Here is a 24,358-nt window from a genome sequence, read left to right on the forward strand (position 1 = left end):
TTTTGCAGGAGAATGTAAGGCTATCTGTCCTTCTGGAGTGGCCCAGTCGGAGTCATGACCTCAACCCGATTGAGATGCTGTGGCATGACCTCGAGAGAGCAGTTCACACCAGACATCTCAAGAATATTGCTGAACTGAAACGGTTTTGTAAAGACGAATGGTCCAAAACACCTCCTGGCCATTGTGCAGAAAACTACCAAAAACGTTTGGTTGAGGTTATTGCTGCCAAAGGTGGGTCAACCAGTTATTAAATCCAAGGATTCACATACTTTTCCCACTCTGCACTGTGAATGTTTACACGTTGTGTTCAATAAAGACATGAAAACGCATAAATGTTTGTGCGTTATTAGTGTAAACAGACTGTCTATTGTTGAGATGAAGATCAGATCAAATTGTATGACCAATTAATGCAGAAATCCAGGTAATTACAAAGGGTTCACATGCTTTTTCTTGCCACTGTACATGAAGAGAATGAAAATGGAGGTATTGTCATTCCACAGCCACACATCTCATTAGAACATGTTCTCTCCCATACAGTCACCGTTCAAGGAGAAATTAGCTAAATGTGTGAATAACAGAACAATCTACTCTCTGCCTTTCTCGACTTCTCTACCTGTCATTTTCTCTCCAACTTCCTCGCTTTTCTCCTCCTCTCTCAACAGCTACATGGTAGTAGGCATCTCTCCCTCTCTTTACCACTCTCTCTCTCTCAACAGCTACATGGCAGTAGGCATCTCTCCCTCTCTTTACCACTCTCTCTCTCTCTCTCTCATACGGCAGAAGGCGTCTCAGTCCCAGAAGGGCCCTTGGGAGTTATGTAAATGAACGTTTCTGGGCGACGACTATTCTGCCAGCGCCGGATTTAGTGAGGAGGGTCCAAGGCTTTCATCCTGGTTAGAAAGCCTCGCATCATGAGGGTGGAGAAATAGAGAGACATGAGGGGTGGAGAAATATAGAGACATGAGGGTGGAGAAAGAGAGAGACATGAGGGTGGAGAAATAGAGAGACATGAGGGTGGAGAAATAGAGAGACATGAGGGTGGAGAAATAGAGAGACATGGGGGTGGAGAAATAGAGAGACATGAGGGTGAAGAAATAGAGAGACATGAGGGTGGAGAAAGCGAGACAAGACAAGGAGAGAAATTTGTCACGACTCGGAGGAGTGCAGAGGCTCCATCATCCACACTACTGCTGCTGCCACGACGACCAGTGACTCACCCCTTCTCTTTTCCAGCATCGTAGTCATGCCAACAATGCATCACGAGCCCGAGCCCCAGCCTGAGCCGGAATCTCCATTTCAAAGGGGAAAAGGAATGAGAGGGATAATGACATGGAATAATGAGAGGGATTTGACTGTAGATGGCCTCGACTTCCTACGACATGACACCACGCAGGGAGATGGATTTCCCTTGAGGGGTTGTCTAATGTTATTATAATGTTGTGAGGATGTGATTAGGGTGTTAACACAGTGACTAACAGCTTATGACTCGGGGGCTTCAGGCGTGGCGTACTGGACAGAGTGTAGATACTAGCATCCGCCATCTTGTTGGTATGAATATCATAAGATCATTGGCATTAGTACTCTGCTGGGAAAAATGCTTTTCTACGAATGCGTCTATACAATCTCACAATATGTAGCCTAATTCTGGTACCATCTGGTTGATATCTCAATGATACGTTTGAATTAAACAGTAAATGCTCTCGGTCTGTTTTGATGTAACTTGACATTCAAAACCAATTCCTTTGACACAGACATTTCTTACAGCTTAAGATGCCTTTAGTGACGTATGTGTGTGTCCTAATCCTTGGATCCATGAGAGGCCCATTTATCCGAAAGAAACGTGAAAAGCCTCTCCTATAACTCACTAGCTCACCGTCAGAGCGCTCCCGATTGGCCAGTCTAAATACATTCAGCCGGAGCTCCAACAAGGTGCATCCTCAGCGACATGTCAAAAATAATAAACCAATCATTATTTATCTAAAACGGAAGACAGCAAAACAATATATTTTTTATAAATGTGATGAATTACTATACAAACAAAATCAAGACTATAATATATTTGCTCTTGTTTGCTCTTGTAGCACACTTTCCTCATTTACAAACAGACAGACACTACAAGGCAGACTAAAACAGATTCGGTACAACTAAACTGTATTGACTGAATAGGGTTGTAAAACATCAAACTGTTGCTGGCCACATAAGAATAGAGGATTGTACTGTAGACACTGGGAATGTAAAGAGACCATGATGTCTCCAGAGGTTATGAAGTCCTATGACATCTGGAACCTGATCAAACCTTACACTGTCCAGATAAAACATGGGTCTGGAGCAATTTCTGTCTCGGGTGAAAGAGCTCAGATTATATGAGTCTTTGGAGGGTGTGTGTGTGTGTGTGTGTGTGTAGACAAACTGTAAACACACACACCATCCAGCATCTCCATCTCCAGTGGTTGTGGAGGCAGTAATGGCCTCTCTGGTAGGTGAATCCATCGCCAGTCCTCTCTGTGTCAGTATGGTCCGGACGACTGGTGTCTATGTCAAGGGAGAAATCCCCTACCCTAACACAGTCACAAAGATCCATGACATCAATGGTGGGCCATTAGAATCCCAACGGATACGTTCTGTTTCACCTAGTAACACCAAACAGAACCTATCAGTTGGGATTCCAGGCTATTAGAAGCCCTCACCCAGACCACACAGTCACGACAAACTGACAGGATGAACACGCAAAGTCAAGAGGTCAGAGCCCCAGGTCAACGACACCACTTGGAATCACCATTTTCACTAAGTACTTTTAATCTGCTACAGTAGAAGGTGAAACTGCTCTGTGGTGGTTTAACGACAGATGAACACTACACCACGTTTAAAATATGTAAATCTGGGAGAGAATATGTAAAGCCGAGGCCACGTAGCTAGCTGCAGTCGCTAACGTCGCTTGAGGGAAGAGTAGCGGCAGGCGACATATAATGACAAGAACCTGACTGTTACTGACAGCTTCCTATAGAGTGGTAGTATGTGGTGGGCTGTATTCATGGTGCTATAATGTACAGCTCCGGGAGGTAATACAAGGAAATATAGAGGCTATTCATTACATTCTGGAAGCAGAGGAAAGGAGGAGAGGAGGAGTGACTGTTTGGCAGTTCATTCTCAGGGTCTCTCTCAGGAGCTGGTGATAAACCACCTCAGGGTCTGTAGGTATAGAGAGGGGGGGGGAGCAGGGATGAAAGTGAACAAATTGATAAAATATGCTAAAAGAGAAGGAGCAGGAAGGGCTGGGTGAAAGAGGGAGAGAAAAGCGTGGGAGGAGAGAGGAAAAGTCATGGAAAGGTAGAACGAGAGGTATGTGACAGATGCTATGACAGCATGTCAATGCGGGTGGGGTAGTCAGGAGGGCTGGGGCCCAGCCAGAGGACCATGGGTTACCTCCTTCCTAGGGGCTTCTGAATCACTACAGCCTGTAGCAGGTGTCAGGTTTCACCGAGTCATGGGGTGCATTCACTAGGAACCAAACGGAACAAAAACGGGGAGGGACCTACCTGAATGTGTCCAATAGAAACTTGTTTGCACTAATGATTACACCCATGGTTAACGGTTTCTGTTTCTTACAACTCACTGTACATGACAGTGTTTATCCTTAGCTACTTTCTTACTGCACAGTATGCACACTGCACATTAACTTAGTGATATCCTATACCACCTCTACTCTGTACATTGATTACGGCCATTTCTAATATTCATGGCATAAATAAAAAGGTGTTTATACATTTGGTCTAGTTACTTGAAAAACTGTACTTTCCAGATGAATCTTATAAAACAAGATGAAAATAAATGGAGTCGAGCTCAAATGAACATTCGCTACATTTCAGTCTGATAAAGACAAATGTGAGTGGTTCCCTCTCCGTCTCACTACAGCGACAAACCATCGAGGGCAGTAGTGTTATTCACGGCTTGCCTGGGAGCTGGGAAAGACAAGCAGTCGGCTGTGGACGCCTAAATCAATACTGCAGTAGAAACCCATTCCTCATCCTCACAGACCTAAGCAAACGCTCCTGCAGACCGTCAATCAGACAGCACCGGCCGAGCCCAGAAATATATTTTTTCTAAACACACAAAAAAACAATATGCCTAATATTGACATTGGTGACTCAACCCGCTGTGAGTAATTACAAAGCCCCTTTAAAGACTCACATGTCATTCCATTACATTGAGCACAGGGTTTATTTGATTGAATTTCCTCTGTGTTGATAAGGTCGTGACTGGGAGGGAAAGGAGATCCAGGATTGTAACGATATACCCAGACCTCAGGGCTCAGACTGTCATCAAGCCAACTGAATACAGAGTAGGAGAGACAAGGGCTGCATCTCAATAGTCAGTGGCTCCCCCCCTCCCCCCCGTTTCCTCTCCTTCACCTGGGCAGTTCTGAGAACACAGCACAGGTGACAGCCATACGGAGACCCTCTACCATACGGAGACCCTCTACCATACGGAGACCCTCTACCATACGGAGACCCTCTACCATACGGAGACCCTCTACCATACGGAGACCCCCTACCATACATGTTCTTGCACCTGTCCAGTCCCTTCAACTCAGTGCAACTGAAGAAGAGAAGAAGCCACTGTAGACTATGAAGACACACCCTAGGAAGACAGCACAACCTTTCTCTATACTGTAGGGCTGAGATAGAGGCTACAGTACATCAGTGGAGGCTGCTGAGGGGAGGACGGCTCATAATAATGGCTGGAACAGAGTCATTGGAATGGAATCAAAGACATGGGAACAACGTGTTTGATCTGATTGATGCCATTCCATTGACTCCATTCCAGCCATTATTATGAGTCGTCCTCCCCTCAGCAGCCTCCACTGCATTGTATTATATTAGCATTCCAGTGGTCTATTCCTAGCTGAATCCCTTCAGGGCTCAACACATGAACAGTGATATCATGATCATCAACGCACAGCAGGAGAATCAATTCCATGCTTATTTCTCCACACGAACATCCATTACACGGTGTATTCTCTTGGTATTCTGAACATCATCGGGTCTCAATATTGTCCCACAGATAAACAAACTATAAACAAGCAAGGCTGAACAGATATCAGCCAGCTTCAGATGAGACGGCCTATAGGGAGGAGAGACGGCCTATAGGGAGGAGAGACGGCCTATAGGGAGGAGAGACGGCCTATAGGGAGGAGAGACGGCCTATAGGGAGGAGAGACGGCCTATAGGGAGGAGAGACGGCCTATAGGGAGGAGAGACGGCCTATAGGGAGGAGAGACGGCCTATAGGGAGGGAGGTGGCTTTGAGAACTGGCAGTGTGGTGCCAGAACAACAACCTCTCCCTCAATGTGAGCAAGACAAAGGAGATGATCGTGGACTACAGGAAAAGGAGGGCCGAACAGGCTCCCATTAACATCGATGGGGCTGTAGTGGAGCAGGTCGAGAGTTTCAAGTTCCTTGGTGTCCACATCACCAACGAACTATCATGGTCCAAACACAACAAGACAGTCATGAAGAGGGCACAACAGCACCTTTTCCCCCTCAGGAGACTGAAAATATTTGGCATGGGTCCCCAGATCCTCAAAAAGTTCTACAGCTGCATCATCGAGAGCATCCTGACCGGTTGCATCACCGCCTGGTATGGCAACTGCTCTGCATCTGAACGTAAGGCGCTACAGAGGGTAGTGCGTACGGCCCAATACATCCCTGGGGCCAAACTTCCTGTCATCCAGGACCTATATACTAGGCGATGTCAGAGGAAAGCCCATAAAATTGTCAGAGACTCCAGTTACCCTAGTCATAGACTGTTTTCTCTGCTACCGCACTGCAAGCGGTACCGGAGCATCAAGTCTAGGTCCAAAAGGCTCCTTAACAGCTTCTACCTCCAAGCCATAAGACCGCTGAACAATTAATAAAATCGCCATCAAACAATTTACATTGACCCCCCCTTTTGTACACTGCTGCTACTCACTGTTTATTATCTATGCAGTCACTTCACCCCCACCTACATGTACAGATTACCTCAACTAACCTGTACCCCTGCACACTGACTCAGTACCACCTGTATATAGCCTCGTTATTGTGTTACTTTTTATTATTATTTTTCACTTTAGTCTATTTGGTAAATGTTTTCTGCCCTCGTCTCTCCTACTGCCCTCGTCTCTCCTACTGCCCTCGTCTCTCCTACTGCCCTCGTCTCTCCTACTGCCCTCGTCTCTCCTACTGCCCTCGTCTCTCCTACTGCCCTCGTCTCTCCTACTGCCCTCGTCTCTCCTACTGTATTCAGTTGGCTTGATGACAGTCTGAGCCCTGAGGTCTGGGTAGATCATTACAATCCTGGATCTACTACACCAACTACACTGTTGGTTAAGGGCTTGTAAGTAAGTACTTCATAGTAAAGTCTACACTTGTTGTATTCGGCACATGTGACACAAAGTTTGATTTGAGAAAGCACTGAGACAGCTTCCCCCATTGACATAATACACATCCAGGCTTTGGTTATAAAGCTAAGATAGCACAGGGGGAGGGAGGGAGGGGAGAAAAACACAAAACCGCATGTGTGTGCACGATGTGTGTGTGTGTGTATATATATATATATATGTGTGTGTATGTACTGTGTGTGTAAGTGTGTGTATGTATGAATGAATGAAGCATACGTGGGTGGGTGTGTGTGTGGTGTGTACGGTGTATGTGTGTGTGTGATGTGTACTCATCCATATTTAACGACTACTGCTTGCGATAACGGGAATAAGCAATTGCTGGTTCTCAAAGCCTTTCTAAGGCAAACAATTCAGGGTGACGGGGCTGATGGGAATTGGAAGTGTGCCCAAGGAGTCATTCAGAAACACACAACTGGGAAATCCCTAGGAATGACTATATTAACATATCCGAAGGTGTTTCTGTACAAGTTGGGAGACTGTGGACACACACACACACACACACACACAACCAAGGCTGCCGGAACCGCAGTCAACTTCCTCCTCTTAGCGTTGCCATACCAACCAACTCTCAAGTCTCTGACCTCTTCCCCCTTTTCTCTGTCTTTGTTCTACCTCTCAATCATTCATTTATTTTTCCACAAGTGTTCTCCACAGTCCACACACACGATTCAGTGAGGGGGAAACAGTCGTAACACAACGGCATTATCCACAGGTATTAACCAGGTGTCTAACATGTCCAACAGATGACCAATGTGAAACCAACACTTCCAGCTAAGTGACTCACACAGTAATTACAAATACCTAAATCCTTTCTTTATTTTCTCGTTTAATCTAAACTCTCTAATCCCTCGTTCATTGGGGTGTTTGTCACAGCCACAGGGAAGCACAACATTAGATAGTGTTTACCAACAATGCACAGATGTTTGTTTCTGCAGGTGCATTTTGGATAATAAATAGTCTTTATGTGTGTACACAATTCAAAGCATGGAGCTAATTTAGGAAGATGGGATTTGCAGGATAACTAGTATGGAATAGCAAATACACATAATGGGAGACTAATGTGAAGAGATCTCAACTTGCTTGCCATAACATAAGATAATGTGGTTGCTAGATTGCAATGATGATTTCAGGAGTGGGCCAAACATCTAACAGAGTTGCTTTCTTTCCTTGAGCCAGCATTTATAATTAGTGACATCAGAGATTAGCGCTAGCCACATGGCTTTCACCTATTAAGTCAGATCTGGGAAGATGGGAAGGAAGGAAGGAAAAAAATAAGAGTGTATTTTAAAAGTATTAGGGTTAGGGGTTAGGTTTAGGGCTACAATTAGGGTTAGGGGTTAGGTTTAGGGCTACAATTAGGGTTAGGGGTTAGGTTTAGGGCTACATTTAGGGTTTAGGGCTACAATTAGGGTTAGGGGTTAGGTTTAGGGCTACAATTAGGGTTAGGGGTTAGGTTTAGGGCTACAATTAGAGTTAGGGGTTAGGTTTAGGGCTACAATTAGAGTTAGGGGTTAGGTTTAGGGCTACAATTAGGGTTAGGGGTTAGGTTTAGGGCTACAATTAGGGTTAGGGGTTAGGTTTAGGGCTACAATTAGAGTTAGGGGTTAGGTTTAGGGCTACAATTAGGGTTAGGGGTTAGGTTTAGGGCTACAATTAGGGTTAGGGGTTAGGTTTAGGGCTACAATTAGAGTTAGGGGTTAGGTTTAGGGCTACAATTAGGGTTAGGGGTTAGGTTTAGGGCTACAATTAGGGTTAGGGGTTAGGTTTAGGGCTACAATTAGGGTTAGGGGTTAGGTTTAGGGCTACAATTAGGGTTAGGGGTTAGGTTAAGGGTTAGGAGATAGGGAAAATATAATTTTGAATGGGAATCAATTGTTTGGTCCCCTCAAGGATAGTGAAACAAATGTGTGGTGTGGGGATCCTGTTCTGGTAATAAAGCTGTATGATCTGGATGTGCCACATGCGTAAAAACACAGTGGAATTGTGTGTGTGTGTGTATGTGTGTGTGTGTGTGTGTGTATGTGTGTGTATGTGTGTGTGTGTACAGTATGTATGTATGTATGTATGTATGTATGTGTGTGTGGAGGGTTTACACCCTGTATGTGTTACCATACAATGATCTTCTCCTCCAAGGAGAGAGAAAAGAGGACGTGAGGAGTACGCAATTGAGATCTGGCACAGCCAGATGAGGACTGGCCCCGCCTCAGAGCCTGGCTCCTCTCAAGGTTTCCTCCTAGCCACTGTGCTTCTCCATCTGCATTGCTTGCTGTTTGGGGTTTGAGGCTGGGTTTCTGTATAAGCACTTTGTGACAACTGCTGTGTAAAAAGGGCTTTATAAATACATTTGATTTATTGATTGATCTTCCCCAAGACCTTAAAGGAATCAAGCGTAGGGACACACAAATCACACACGCTTAATCACAGCCCACACCCACAATTACACTCCAATACTGCATACACACATGAATACCACACACACACACCTCTCTGGTTTCTCAAGGGGGGTTTGTGCGGTGGAGCACGTGTTAGTGCTAAGGCCAGCTGGTGCAGTAATGACACGCTCCACTGTGGCGTCTGTGAGTCATCGGTCGACCCGATTGGTCCATGGGAATGAACGGATGCTCACCGACACACACACACAGCATATATATGAAAGCACACACACACACACACACACACAAAGCCTGCACCCTCACACAGTGCCCCAGAGTTGGCCCCCTGTCTCTGTAGTCACCATTCATTATCCTGCTGCTGATCTCACCTGACAGACACATGGGTCATTCAGCTAGAGAGTCCTGTACAGACCCTCTCCTCTCCTCCTCTCCCCTTCCTCTCCTCCTCTCTTCCCTTTTCCTCTCCCCTTCCTCCTCCTCCACTCCTCCTATTTTCCTCTCCTCCCCTTTTCCTCTCCTCCTCTTTTCCTCTCCCCTTCCTCTCCTCCCTTTTCCTCTCCCCTTCCTCCTTTCCCTCTCCTCCTCTCTTCCACTACTCCTCTTTTCCTCTCCTCCTCTCTTCGAGGCCTGATAAGTGCCCTAGCCCATAGGCCCCTCTCCTGTTCCTCTTTCATCCTTTCCTCTCTACTCCCCCTCTCTTCCTGAGTTACAATGACTCACATACAAGGATCCAAAATGTTTACCACCCCCTTCACATTTACTCATTGACAATGGGTTTACACTGCAAAAAAATGTGCTTGAAATGAAATCTTGTAACTACTAATACTCCATGGGTTCATGCCCTCTTGTCCAATACCTGACCCTGTGATATATCATAGGAGCAATGAGACTATAGATCACTGATATTACCCTGACACCACACCCAGTGCATTACGCTCACGTCCACAAATGACACAGAGACCGCAGTACCCATCATAGTTACAGATGTAGGATCTTAATTTGATCGCCCTGTTGCAGGAGAACTTTTCAGCAATGCAGGAAATGTAAAACATGTAGTGTATGAGGTTGAAAAAGGTTCTGAAGTTGGTCATTTCCACTTTGAAAAACAAAAAATGTCCACATGTCCTGTTGCTGTAGGAATATTTCCCTGCTGTAACAAACTAATGCAATTTGCATTTTGTTGTGTTACAACCTGAATTTAAAATGGATTAAATTGCGATGTTTTTATCAATGACCTACACAAAACACCCCATCATGTCAAAGTGGAATTATGTTTTTCGAAATGTTTACAAATTAATAAAACATGAAAAGCTGAAATGTCTTAGTCAATAAGTATTCAACCCCTTTGTTACGGCAAATTACGTTCAGGAGTAAAAATGTGATTAACAAGTCCCATGATAAGTTGCATGAACTCGCTGTGTGCAATAATAGTGTTAAACATGATTTTTGAATGACTACCTCATCTCTGTACCCCACACATACAGATAATTGTAAGGTCCCGCAGTTGAACAGTGAATTCCAAACACAGATTCAACCACAAAGACCACGGAGGTTTTCCAATGCCTCACAAAGAAGGGCACCTATTGCTAGATAGGTACAAATAAAAAAAACAGATTGAATATCCGTTTGAGCATGATGCAGTCATTAATTACACTTTGGACGGTGTTTCAAAATGCCCAGTCACTACAAAGATACAGGCGTCCTTCCTAACTCAGTTGCCGGAGAGGAAGGAAACCGCTCAGGGATTTCACCTTGAGGCCAATGGGGACTTTAAAAACAGTTCAATAGCTGTGATAGGAGAAACCTGAGGATGGATCAACAACGTTGTAGTTACTCCACAATACTAACCTAAATGACAGAGTGAAAAGAAGGAAGCCCGTACAGAATACATGCATCCTGTTTGCAACAAGGCACTGAAGTAAAACTGCAAAAAATGTGGCAAAGCAATGAACTTTTTGTCCTGAATACACAGTGTTAAGTTTGAGGAGAAATCCATTACAACCCATTACTGAGTACCACTCAGTTTAAAGCATAGCGGTCGCTGCATCACTTACATTTTAGTCATTTGCAAGCACCATGCTCTACCAACTGAGCCAGACGTGACCACCATGTTATGGGAATGCTTGTAATGGTTAAACACCTAGAAAAATCCTAGAAGAAAACCTGGTTCAGTCTGGTTTCCACCAGACACTGGGAGATGAATTCACCTTTCAGCAGGACAATAACCTAAAACTCCAGGCCAAATCTACACTGGCGTTGCTTAACAAGAAGACAGTGAATGTTCCTGAATGGCCGAGTTACAGTTTGGTAAGACTTGAAAGTGGTTTTCTAGCAATGATCAACAACACATTTGACAGAGCTTGAAGAATTTAGAAAATAACAAATGGGTAAATATGGTGATGCCCAGAATATGTAATATCTAACTCCTGAATAAAACATCTTTCATGGCCTGAATACTGATGTTATGGGGGGAGGGGAAGAGGCAGAGACGGAGGAGAAAGAGAGAGCTGCTATATCTGCCTCCGACCAAACTGCCTAGTTTATTGTCCAGGCGTCATCACTCTACAAGACAGGGACGGGGAAATACAAAGGAATGAATGAGTGATGACTGGCCGTGACTGTGCCGTCAGCTCATAGAACTACACTCTCCGGTAACACTTTCAGCCTACAGTCATTATGACGAGAGAGGATAGTTTTTTTAAAAAGTGTCCCTTTCAATGGTCAGTCATTCACAAACACAGAGAGAACTTTAGAACAGTAGGCTAATTAGTGGAATTAGCTGTTCACTAATCAGTGTCCATGTCACCATTCATTGTCTCTCTCTAGGCATTAGTTGCCTAGCTACGGGGCGTTCTAACCCAGGGCAAAGGGATTAGGATTATCGGGAGTGGTTCTGTGGATGTCATCTATTAACCTCTATAATACTGATCCAGAGTCAGCCCAGCGCACTACCCGTTCTCTGTATTTGACAAGCTCAGCTCACTCAATACCCTAATGGACTGGGCCTGTACTCACAAAGCGTTTCAGAGTACGAGTGCTGATCCAGGATGTAAGCTGATTTCTGGGATGTCTCCTGATCTGACAAACAGCGCTGTAGCTCTGCTACTTTCCATAGGCGGATGCATAGGATTGAGACGCAAACAATGTGAAAAACACATATCTAGCTAAACTGACAGATTCATTTTTATTATGTTACTTAGGATGTACTCTAGGGGGGTTTAAACAGATCATTACACAGCTGCACATTGTGTTGGGGACAATAAAAGGCTGCTTCCAACCTTGTTTTGGAGAATTTGGCAGTACGTCCAACTGGCCTCACAACCCCAGACCATGCATAATCACGCCAGTCCAGGACCTCCACGTCCGGCTTCTTCACCGGTGGGATCATCTGAGACCAGCCACCCGGACAGCTGATGAAACTGTGGGTTTGCACAACCAAAGAATTTCTGCACAAACATCTCAGGGAAGCTCATCGGTGCACCCGTCAACAACCAAAGTACTTTGAGCAAATACACTCCAAGAAGAGGTACTGTAAGTAAAAACACAGTACATCCTGAGGGGAGGGAATTGGCAGGCAAATATCCAGAGTAATATAGAGGTACTTTGAAGAAGAAGATAAAGCTCAGATGAAAAGGAGGGGTAAGGAATATGTTCAGGTTTCTGGAATGATGAGAGGATCCAGTGTACAGCACCACTTCTGCTGTACTGCAGAACTACATTTAAATTGGCCAGGACTACCCTCACACACACCCACACACCAAGGAACGAACACACACACCCACGCACCAAGGAACGAACACACACACCCACGCACCAAGGAACGAACACACACACCCACGCACCAAGGAACGAACACACACACCCACGCACCAAGGAACGAACACACACACCCACACACCAAGGAACGAACACACACACCCACGCACCAAGGAACGAACACACACACCCACGCACCAAGGAACGAACACACACACCCACGCACCAAGGAACGAACACACACACATTTGTCGGCTAGTCCATTCTAGGACAATTCTATTGACAAATCTACCATTCTCCACTCCTAACAGAACAATATCCATGCATCCTTGGTCTTCGGGTGCTTTAGCCCAAGAGTATTCACTGAAGCTCAGTACAGGAAGTAAAGGCAGCATTGGAGATTCATAGCTACTCGCCACCATCTCTCACTATAACAGTCTTTTCCCAAATCAATACAACCGCTGTAAAGGCATTTACTCCACCCATCAATAACTGAGTAATGGACTTTTGCCAGTGGTGCAAATAAACAATATCTTCCTATGAGCTCAGAAGAAAAACAAAATCAACCAGGAAATAGACCAAGATTGAAGGGTGAGAAAGTGTTAGTCGTTGCGTAACGTCTCATTGATGAAGGTATATTGAGCTGGTTTCAGGAGCAATACAGATTTCTTAATGAGGCAGTTCTAGTGTAAGACTATTAGGCAGTGTGTGTGTGTGTGTTAGCTTATTAGGGCAGCGCTGAAGTGAGAATCCAGTCAGTGAAAGATGACTATAGAGATTGTGCCGTGTTGTGTAGGTACATCGGGTGTTTGGGACTTGATCCTCTCAGCTACTGTTCTCTTCTTTGTTCCCCTGCCTACAGTATTTTGGCATGAGTCCTGCCTTTCCCACCATCTCCCTTTATTTCTCTCTCTCCACCCCTCTCGCCCTATCCCTCCCTCCTCTCTTATCTCCCAGATGGATCGGTTCTCCCCTGCACTGCACTGCAGTATACATGACTAGGAGCAGCAGAATGAGAAAGAGGAAGGAGAGGCAGACCAGATGACTCACCCTCTCCTCTCACAATCTGCGGCCCTACAGGCCCCTAGGCAGGCTGCAGCCACATCCAGGGAGTCCAACGCTGCTGCCCCCCACACATACACACACACTACTAAATCAGCCATCACAATGGATGCACCATTCCTGAAGTAGACATATCCTAACGCCTCTCCCCATAACGCCTCTCTCTCCTCAACAAAGACTCCAACTACATCCATCCCAAAGACACCAACTACATCCATCCCAAAGACTCCAACTACATCCATCCCAAAGACTCCAACTACATCCATCCCAAAGACTCCAACTACATCCATCCCAAAGACTCCAACTACATCCATCCCAAAGACTCCAACTACATCCATCCCAAAGACTCCAACTACATCCATCCCAAAGACTCCAACTACATCCATCCCAAAGACTCCAACTACATCAATCCCAAAGACTCCAACTACATCCATCCCAAAGACTCCAACTACATCCATCCCAAAGACACCATGCTAAATGTTATACGTTTCTGCATTACTATGGTCAGGTGGATTATACCATGGTCTTGAATACATACTAAATATTACACATGAAATCGCTAAAAAACAGGATTTTCGTTGCTTAAAAAAACCCATCATGTTCTGACATTATTCCATGAGAACAAAATGCCAGAAGGTATCCAACGGCATCCTGGGAATCCACAGCTACATCTTCCTGAGCTGAAAGGGATTCCCATGTACTGAGTGACCCTGGTCTGCAGTGCTAGAGGCAGCCTTTGGACTGTTCTAATGATGACAGCTAATGACGCGTGTCCTCCAGACACTGTTGATGTACATGGTGTTGTACCCTCTTCCAACTCGGCACAGACACAGCAAACACACACAGGCTGAATAGGATTGTGTTTGTTTGTGTGTGGCCTTGCTGCAGGGACTGCTTGCTACTACAGTGGATGGATTCTCTCCCTCTGCAACAAGCCATGGAAAGGGGATTTTCAAGTGAACCGAAGTGAAGAGCAGTAGTGGATGTTTTGTCTCGCTGGCCTCTTGGAGACGGGCCCTTTATACTCTAATCAGACGGCACCAAATGTTCTGGAAACACCAGCCTGAGAGGCTGAGAGGAAGACAACAGTTGCTACAGAGTCACAATGTCAGAGACATTATCAGTGTGCCCTCGGCTCAGGGTGGCGTCTACCGGTCACCATAACATTCAACACTGGCAGATGTTTGATACGGGCAGTTCAACAGGTCAAAGGTAGAACATCAGTACTTTGTTACAGTAGATCAAATACAAGGGAAACAATCATTCAATTACAATCATCAATGCCTTTGTCATCTCTCCCATCTATGGTAAACAGCACTCAGATTCATCTTCTTCCTTTAAATAACCACTTTACACCAATCAGCAAGAGATCAATGACACTACCAATCTTCTGATTGGCAGGGAAATGTGAATGACAGGAGGCAGAGCAAATGCCTTTAAGGGACACCTGTCACAATGCCCAACGTTGTAAGCTCTGCAATAGTCTATATGCCGGGGAGCTAGGGTCAGTCTGTTATGTCTGTTGGAATTCTCCCGTCTTATCTGGTGTCCTGTGTGAATTTAAGTAAGCCCCCTCTAATTCTCTCCCCCCCCCCCTCCTGGCAGGACCATGCCTCAGGACTACCTGGCCTGATGACTACTTGCTGTCCCCAGTCAACCTGGTCACGCTGCTGCTCCAGTTTCAACTGTTCTGCCTGCAGTGATAGAACCCTGAACTGTTCACCGGACGCGCTACCTTGTCCCGCACCGGCTGTTTAGGACTCGCTCTCTACCGCACCTGCTCTTTAGGACTCGCTCTCTACCGCACCTGCTGTCTTGACCTCTGAATGCTCGGGTATGAAAAGCCAACTGACATTTACTCCTGAGGTACTGACCTGTTACACCCTCTTCAACCACTGTGATTATTATTTGACCCTGCTGGTCATCTTTGAACATCTTGAAGAACAATCTGGCCTAAATGGTCATGTACTCTTATATTCTCCACCCGGCACAGCCGGAAGAGGACTGGCCACCCCTCAGAGCCTGGTTCCTCTCTAGGTTTCTTCCTAGGTTCATGCCTTTCTAGGGAGTTTTTCCTAACCACCGTGCTTCTACATCTACTTCGTTATTAAAGATTAGTGCAGAGGTAATCTTAAGTGTACAAAAGTCATGCAAGACCGAAAGGTTTTAAAAATGCTGCACACACTTCAGAAAGAAAGAGAGAGGAGAGGAGAGGAGAGGAGAGGAGAGGAGAGGAGAGGAGAGGAGAGGAGAGGAGAGGAGAGGAGAGAGGAGAGGAGGGGAGAGGAGAGGGAGACTTCTCTTCTAATAGACTACAGACCATCTCTAATTAGGAGAATTGCGGCTAGATGGGACCGACTTATTTTCTCCCTGAAGGGGGAACTACTGTACAACTTAAAAGAGACAGAAGAAGAAGAAGTAGGAAAGAACCACTGCTGTAGTTTCTCAATTCCTCTTGCACTTGTGATTTGCACATAACCTTGCCTCATGTGTTCATGCTGTTCTGATACCATATCTGCATGATGATGGCAGCTGTAGTCTAGAACAGATAGTATTCAGTTACAGCTCTTCCCACGCTGGACTGACCGAGATAAGAGGTTGAATGCACCTCCACGTATTATGGAGAGATGTCTGTCTCGGTCACACACACACACCCAACCTTTCCAAAACAAAACCCCCACACGTTGCTTCATGCTGGTACCACAGCTGTTGCGGACAAAGCAGAGCAGTATAAACCCTGTTCTCCACCCTGGGATAAACACGGCCATGTTTTACACCTGTCCATAGGAGTTACAGAAACACCACCCATCGGTCCTTTATTTGGAGATGTGGAGTTAGTAATAAAGCCATCATCAAAATGACTATCAATCTCTCTACTCATCATCATCGTCTTGAAGTTGTCGTCTATGCTATTCTGATAACTACCATGTGATGGGGGAGCATAGAAATAGAACCTGTCATAGATATGAATTCTGTCATTCAATTTCTATGTGGGGAAACATGTCTGATGTCTTCCACTGACCTGGTTCAGTAGCTCTTAGTGCCACCTGATATCCATAGAGAAACTGCAGCATCATATCTCAGGAATACACACACACACACACACACACAGACACACACAAACACAGACCAGACAGACTAGACAGACACATCTGCTCGCTCGCTGTCTTGCTGCGGTCTATCTGTGCCACAGTAGCTCTCAGAAGAAGAAAGCACAAGAGGCCTGAATCATTTATCAGACACAGCAGTGGAGTGAAGAAACGCTGCTTCATTAAGAACAGTGACTTAACACACAACGTTCACAACGCTCCACTTTAACCTCTACTGAACAGAGACCTCCATGTTATTTTACTCCTGTTCTCATCCATGTAGCTAAGCCAACCATATTAGCCAGTAGAATAACCTGCCATGTAATAGGGTATAAGAAGATTACAGTAGCCATATAGCTTAGAATCACCAATGTCGACAGCATTAAAATCAACTAAACGTGTCGGCGGCCCGACTTTCCCTTCTGACATTTATCTAAAACATCCATTTCTGTACAGTCAAACTCTGTACAGCCAAACTCTGCACAGTCAAACTCTGCACAGTCAAACTCTGCACAGTCAAACTCTGCACAGTCAAACTCTGCACAGTCAAACTCTGCACAGTCAAACTCTGCACAGTCAAACTCTGCACAGTCAAACTCTGCACAGTCAAACTCTGTACAGTCAAACTCTGTACAGTCAAACTCTGTACAGCCAAAGACCCTGCAGACACTTTCTGAAGCTCCCCATTTCCTCTCCACCTTCCCCCTCTCTCTTCCTCTCCTCCTTCCCCCTCTCTCTTCCTCTCCTCCTTCCCCCTCTCTCTTCCTCTCCTCCTTCCCCCTCTCTCTTCCTCTCCTCCTTCCCCCTCTCTCTTCCTCTCCTCCTTCCCCCTCTCTCTTCCTCTCCTCCTTCCCCCTCTCTCTTCCTCTCCTCCTTCCCCCTCTCTCTTCCTCTCCTCCTTCCCCCTCTCTCTTCCTCCCTCCCCCAGCAGTAGGATGTTTTTGAAGGTATTTTTAGTTACCTGTTGGCAGACTGTTAGTCTGGCTAAGACCTAACTCTCAAAGTCCTCCTTCGGATGTTAGAGCTTGGAGTGGCTCTTTGATGTTATCAGCACGATGTGTTTATAATGAAGGAGGTCTGTGATTTTCCTGGTTGGTTCTCCTTCATGTCTTTCTGACTTATGGACAACCACACAGGCCCCGAGCTCCGCCCCCTTCCATTACTACTGTTGGATTTTCATATCCATACATTTGAGAGAACCAATCAAACACATCACTCAAATTCTGAGACAAAATTGCATTAACAAACGGCCTCTAGACCAGTGTGTCACAGCTCTCCCCATGCTGTGATTCACGTGGGTCGCGTCAGCCAGGCTAGTGTCAGCCAGGCTAGCAGACTATTACCATTAGATGCAATGTACTACGGAGCTACCCTGGGCTAAAAACAGAACGTCACAACCAATGTTCTGAGGAGGGCATGTTCTGGTGAAGAAGAGGGTTTCCCCTCTAGCATAACAGAACATGGGGTAGAACAGGGGCTCCCCTTGCAGCATTAGGGAACATCCAGCATGCGCCACATCTATTTCTATGGGTACAAGCACTGTTCATGACACAAACTGAATTTTGCAAGTTTAAAGCTTAATGTCTTGCAATTCTATACATTTTGCCATGTCCAATGTGTATTCATGTGATATTTGAGTGACTAAAAAATGACAACAATATCTACGGGCTAAAAACCTAAATTAAAAAAACAGCTGATATGGCCGACTTGATCTGGACATTTCTGACATTTATAAATAGCTCTCGAAGTAATGACATCACTGACATGACAAGAGGAAGTGATGATGCACTACCCAATTTAGAAATTGCACCTTGTGCATTCTACTATTCTTGTGCATTCTACTATTCTATGCACCTTGTGCATTCTACTCATTTCAACTTATAAAGCTTCTCTAGGAAGAGATCAGGATGGATTCGTGTCCAGTGAAGGGATGGAGGGAGACTTGGTTGCTTTAACCTTCATGCCCCGTGCTTCCCTCTCCTCTCTCACCAATATTAAATGGACTGCATTGCAGTTGCCCTTGTACAGTGCGTGCGAGAGAGATTGTGTAAGAGAGTGAACAGTGTGTGTGTGTGTGTGTGTGTGTGTACACAACTGTTTAAGTGTGTGCACTAAATCCCGCTTTTTATGGCCAGCTGTTCCCCACAGAGCCCTGGCCCATAAAGCCTGAGTGAAGAAGGGATAATGCACAGCGTGCAGGAGGGGAATGGAGCATAAAATATACACCACAAAGCATCTGCTACATAATCACACAGGCAAGGCAGGGTCTGATGGGTAATTAGCCCTTAGCATTAGCTCTGGTCAATGTCGGGTCAGTTGAGATTCCCGGGACATCCAGTACAATAATGTTCTGGATCATTGCATCTGTTAGAACTGATTTCAGATCAGGTCACTGGACCTTAACCACTATGAGCCAAAGCCACAAAAGGTGACCCTGGATCAGATGTAAACCTTCAAAGAAACAACATACACTTTTGACCTTTTAGAGATAGATGCTTTGTCTTGTAACCAGAACGACCACATATTAAAAACTTATACCAAATCAAATGACATCTTATTGGTCACATACACATGGTTAGCAGGTGGTAATGCAAGTGTAGCGAAATGCTTCTAGTTCCGACAGTGCAGTAATAACTAATAAGTATCTAACAATTCCCCAACAACTACCTAATACACACATATGTAAAGGGGTGAATGAGAATATTTACATATAAATATATGGCTGAGCGGCATAGGCAAGGTGCAATAGATGGTATAAAATACAGTATATGCATGTGATATGAGTAACGTAAGATATGTAAACATTATTAAAGTGGCATTATTTAAAGTGACTAGTGATTAATTTATTAAAGTGGCCAGTGAGTGATGACTGTTTAGCAGTTTGATGGCCTTGAGATAGAAGCTGTTTTTGAGTCTCTCGGTCCCAGCTTTGATGCACCTGTACTGACCTCACCTTCTGGATAGTAGCAGTGTGAATAGGCAGTGGCTCGGGTGGTTGTTGTCCTTGGTGATCTTTTTGGCTGTCCTGTGACATCGGGTCCTGTAGGTGTCATGGAGGGCATGTAGTTTGCCCCCGGTGATGCGTTGTGCAGACCTCACTACCCTCTGGAGAGCCTTACGGTTGTGGGCGGAGCAGTTGCCGTACCAGGCTGGGATAGTAGTTGCTGTACCAGGCTGTGATACAGCCCGACAGGATGTTCTCGATTGTGCATCTAAAAGTTTGTGAGGGTTTTGGGTGACAAGCCAAATTTCTTCAGCCTCCGAGGTTGAAGAGGTGCTGTTGCGTCTTCTTCACCACGCTGTCTGTGGGGTGGAACATTTCAGTTTGTCTGATGTGTACGCCGAGGAACTTTAAAACTTTCCACCTTCTCCACTGCTGTCCCTTCTATGTGGATAGGGGGGTGCTCCCTCTGCTGTTTCCTGAAGTCCATGATCATCTCCTTTGTTTTGTTGACGTTGAGTGAGAGGTTGTTTTCCTGACACCACACTCAGAGTGCCCTCACCTCCTCCCTGTAGGCCGTCTCGTCGTTATTGGTAATCAAGCCCACTGCTGTTGTGTCGTCTGCAAACTTGATGAATGAGTTGGAGGTGTGAGTGGCCACGCAGTCGTGGGTGAACAGGGAGTACAGGAGGGGGGCTGAGAACGCACCCTTGTGGGGTCCCAGTGTTGAGGGTCAGCCAAGTGGAGACCCCACCCATAAGCCCCTCCCCCCTCCTTAGGCCTGTTCATCCACCCATCTTCCCCATTGATCTCCTCTGTCAGGGGACAGGCATAACATTTGCTCTCAGATGAATAGAGGGAGCCCTGCTGTCACTGCATGGGAGACTGAGTGCAGCATGCAGAGTGTGTGTGTGTGTAAAGGCAGATAGCAGGAGAGAGCTCCTCCTATACCTCCTGGGGTTTATACACTCATAAACTTATACACTCATATTGGCCAGCAGCATACCACCCTGCATCCCACTGCTGGCTTGCTTCTGAAGCTAAGCAGGGTTGGTCCCTGGATGGGAGAACAGATGCTGCTGGAAGTGGTGTTGGAGGGCCAGTAGGAGGCACTCTTTCCTCAGGGCTAAGAAATATCCCAATGCCCCAGGGCAGTGATTGGGGACATTGCCCTGTGTAGGGTGCCATCTTTTGGATGGGATATTAAACTTCTGTCCTGATTCTCTGTGGTCACTAAAGATCCCCGGTGTCCTGGCTACATTCCCAATCTGTCCCTCATACCATCATGGCCACCTAATCATCCCCAGCTTTCAATTGGCTGATTCATCCCCCTCCTCTCCCCTGTAACTATTCTCCAGGTCGTTGCTGTAAATGAGAATGTGTTCTCAGTCAACTTACCTGGTAAAATAACAGTAATAAATTAAATATAGGCCCACTGCTGTAAAGACCAACGATGTATGACTACATCTGTATGTCTATGGTGACACATACACACAGTCTGGGTGCTCCGAGGTCAAATCTAAAGGGATAGATAAGGTTTCCCACTGTGACAGTCAGCTCCCTCCTTCAGGTGACTTGACCACAACTACATCACTATTCTACCCAGACATGGCTTGGCTACTTCTACCACAAGGATATTTGTACATCTCACTGTTTCTCAAAGTAGTAGTACATATACTCTGACAGGTTGAAACGGCCTTATGATACATTAGAAACCATTAACTTGCATCATTCATTGGTAACACATTGCATGTGGCGTAACAGTTATGGGACACAATGTTCAAAGTGTATTGAACATGAACTGAATGTTGAGATCGAAGCAGCTGACATTCAATGACCTGTTGCTGTGCATTTGGCAGTATTCATTGACTGTATGATTCAGTCATTGTCTTTGCTTGTCTCTTAACAAGTGACTGCACATACAATATAACTTAATTGACTGTCAGCTGATGACTAATGTCATGGGGTGTGTGTGTGTGTGTAGTGTACTAAACCAGTGTGAGAGAGGACAGAGGCCTTGTTTAGACTTGACAGTTCATGCCGTGTTAGTGTTCTGATCATAGAGTTCTGATCATGGAGTTCCGAACGCGTCAGGCATGAAACATGTCTAGCGTGTCCACAGTGTGTCTGGATTCCCTTTTCCAGCACTATATTCAAATGCCAGTATTCACTCTACAAAACGGTGGAATAGGCTAAATATGATAACACAACAACTGATGTCAGTTGCTAACTACCGTAGCAAACTAGCCAGCTAACCTCTGTAGCTAGCCTGCAAGCTAGCAAACAAACACTACAGGGATTGCAAACAGGTTAGCAGAACTACCAAACAAAAAATAGTTTTTCTAAATATTAGCTAGCTGGCTAACATTTATAAGGCCAGCAAACATGTTCCTCACATGCTAGAAACGCATTTCCTCCAATGTTATAATGAAAAGGTGCCTCTCGGTCCCAAAACACAAGTTTTCTGGAGACTTGTGGAAGAAGTGCTGATGATGTCGCCCACTGTATGCGCTTTCGGTAGCCTGATTGCATCCACACTGAGGAGGAATCCACACACAATGCAACCCTGACCACCTCCTGAAGTGGTCAGCCAGATCTGAACACAATCAGACCACAAAGCCACTTTTGTGTGTCTAGGCCAGTCTTTTCAATGCGATCTTCGCATTCTGATAGCAGAAGTAACATGCAAGTGTCAAGTGTAGACATGGCCAGAGTGACTCAGCCCTGTTCTAGGTCCTCCTGCTGCATGTGGCCCAGAGCGCATGTCACCCTGCACTCCAACACAACACCCCCGCAAACTCTCCAGGGAGGTTAAACCCAGCTTGAAGATAAAATGTAAGCCCTTCAGTTAGAGACACTCAGGGCTGGTGCAGAACACGTCTTTGGACATCACTTTGGCAGGACTGAACCGCGGTGAGCCGGGCGTTTTAAAGGGGACAGGCCAATGGGGCGCACAGACACTTCCCAACGGTGTCTTAAATCCGTCCAAAGTGATTAAAACAGCATTAGCTATAGTCTATTTTTAAACCAGTAAAAACACTAAACAGAGATTGGGATGGCCCTAAACCATATTGCAGTGTGTAGATGCGTCCACCGGGATGCATTACAATTATACTTAAATGACGGATCATTTCACACATTGTACGGTTTTCTGCATCGTCAGCAAGTTGGAGAAAGCACCCCGGGAGGAATTAGATTCAGTAGGCCTAACTCTAGACAGTTTGTCAGGACAGTTAGATGTCGGTCGTGAGATGCCCGGTTTTAGAGGGCGGCGAGGTCAACCTGCGCAACCGCGTTGGGAGGATTTCAACCAGGACTCATTTAACGGTTACATAAAGGCGATTTAATAACGCACTGGTCTAGCTCTTATGGTAGAAAAACCAGATAATAACATTATTCGTTGTTCCAAGCTGGAGTTTTTCTCCGGTACAGGCGGAACGTCATGTGAAGTGGAGAAGGTGTACCCATCATCACATTTTCAGACCATCTGTCCTGTACCGACGGTCTGTGATGTAGACGGTCAGTGCTATCCGGTATCCTTGGGACGTCCCTACACTAAACACTAATCTTAACCATTTAAAACATGGCATTTTCCAATCCGCTAGGGACATCCCAAGGATCCCGGATAGCACGGACCGTAGAGCAAAGGGATTATCGTGAAAACAATCCCCATTTTGTTCTTTTGACCTGAAATCACTCTCTGCATAGAATGTCAAAGGTTAATTTATCACTCTCTCTGCACGTTTCAGAGGGATAAGAATGATGCGGCCCGTGGCGCATTGCTGCGTCGCGCCAGTCCTTTTTAATGTCATTCATGTAGGGGATTCGAGCGCCATTGAAGGGATACATGCGGTGCAGTTGTGATAGGAAGATCAATTTCCTCACAATAAACCGTATTAGCCATGATGCAACCGCGAATATGCTACAAACTGTCTACCACGGAAAAACGCTGCGCATAACTAATGAGGCAGATACCGTTATGTTATCCTTTCAACACCAACCTCACACAGCATTAACCAGCAATCACGAAAACCCTTGACATTCTCAATGCATCTACACGATTAGGCTACTATATCCAAAAGGCACGACAATGTCCTGTATTATTTGAATTAACAATGCGGCTTACCTGAGTAGCTTTGTGGAACTGTTTCTTAAACCCAGCTACAGACATGGCTCCTGCTGCTGCTATACACGACGATTCTAGATGGATTACGAGTTGATGTGGGATTGTTTTGCAGGAATCTCGGCTCCTAATTGCGTGGGATGATATTGCTTCCGAGGAAAACCCCTCTGTATTGCTCTTAACTATTGGGAATCTCCTTTGAGCGGGGGCCGTGATCAGTGATCAGCATAGTCTACCGAATGTCAAACCCACATGTACGACACGCCAGTGACGTCAGCGCTCCGCAACCAGGCTCTTTTTTTAAAGCAGCAGCGTAGGCTACAGAGTTGGCCAGTCTATCTACCACTGCACGACACGGCATGTTTAAACGGCCATACGCTGTAATCACGCCATTTTAGAGGAGAGTGTGGCGAATAAGGGGATATAAGCGCTAAATCGGGACGTGACATGGCAGACAAGTATGAAAAAACAAATTGGCACGAAGGGAATTACATCACTTGATGCTAGAATCAAGAATCGGCCTTTCATTCCTATTTTAATAGCCTACGAAATCCA

General features: G+C 45.6%; 1 protein-coding gene across 4 annotated transcripts in view; it reads right to left on the reverse strand.

The window, feature by feature from the left end:
* The window catches only part of LOC139419058 (SH3 domain containing GRB2 like 2a, endophilin A1), a 54,946-nt gene extending 30,897 nt beyond the window's left edge, over positions 1–24,049 (reverse strand). For all 4 annotated transcript variants that reach the window (XM_071168945.1, XM_071168944.1, XM_071168943.1 and 1 more), the window contains exon 1: positions 23,807–24,049. In XM_071168945.1, the coding sequence (XP_071025046.1) occupies positions 23,807–23,851 (45 nt within the window). In that variant the 5' untranslated portion in view covers positions 23,852–24,049. The remainder of the gene's footprint in view (positions 1–23,806) is intronic.
* Between the last annotated feature and the right edge of the window lie 309 nt (positions 24,050–24,358).

Source organism: Oncorhynchus clarkii, chromosome 10, assembly GCF_045791955.1.
Source record: "Oncorhynchus clarkii lewisi isolate Uvic-CL-2024 chromosome 10, UVic_Ocla_1.0, whole genome shotgun sequence".
NCBI lineage: Eukaryota > Metazoa > Chordata > Actinopteri > Salmoniformes > Salmonidae > Oncorhynchus > Oncorhynchus clarkii.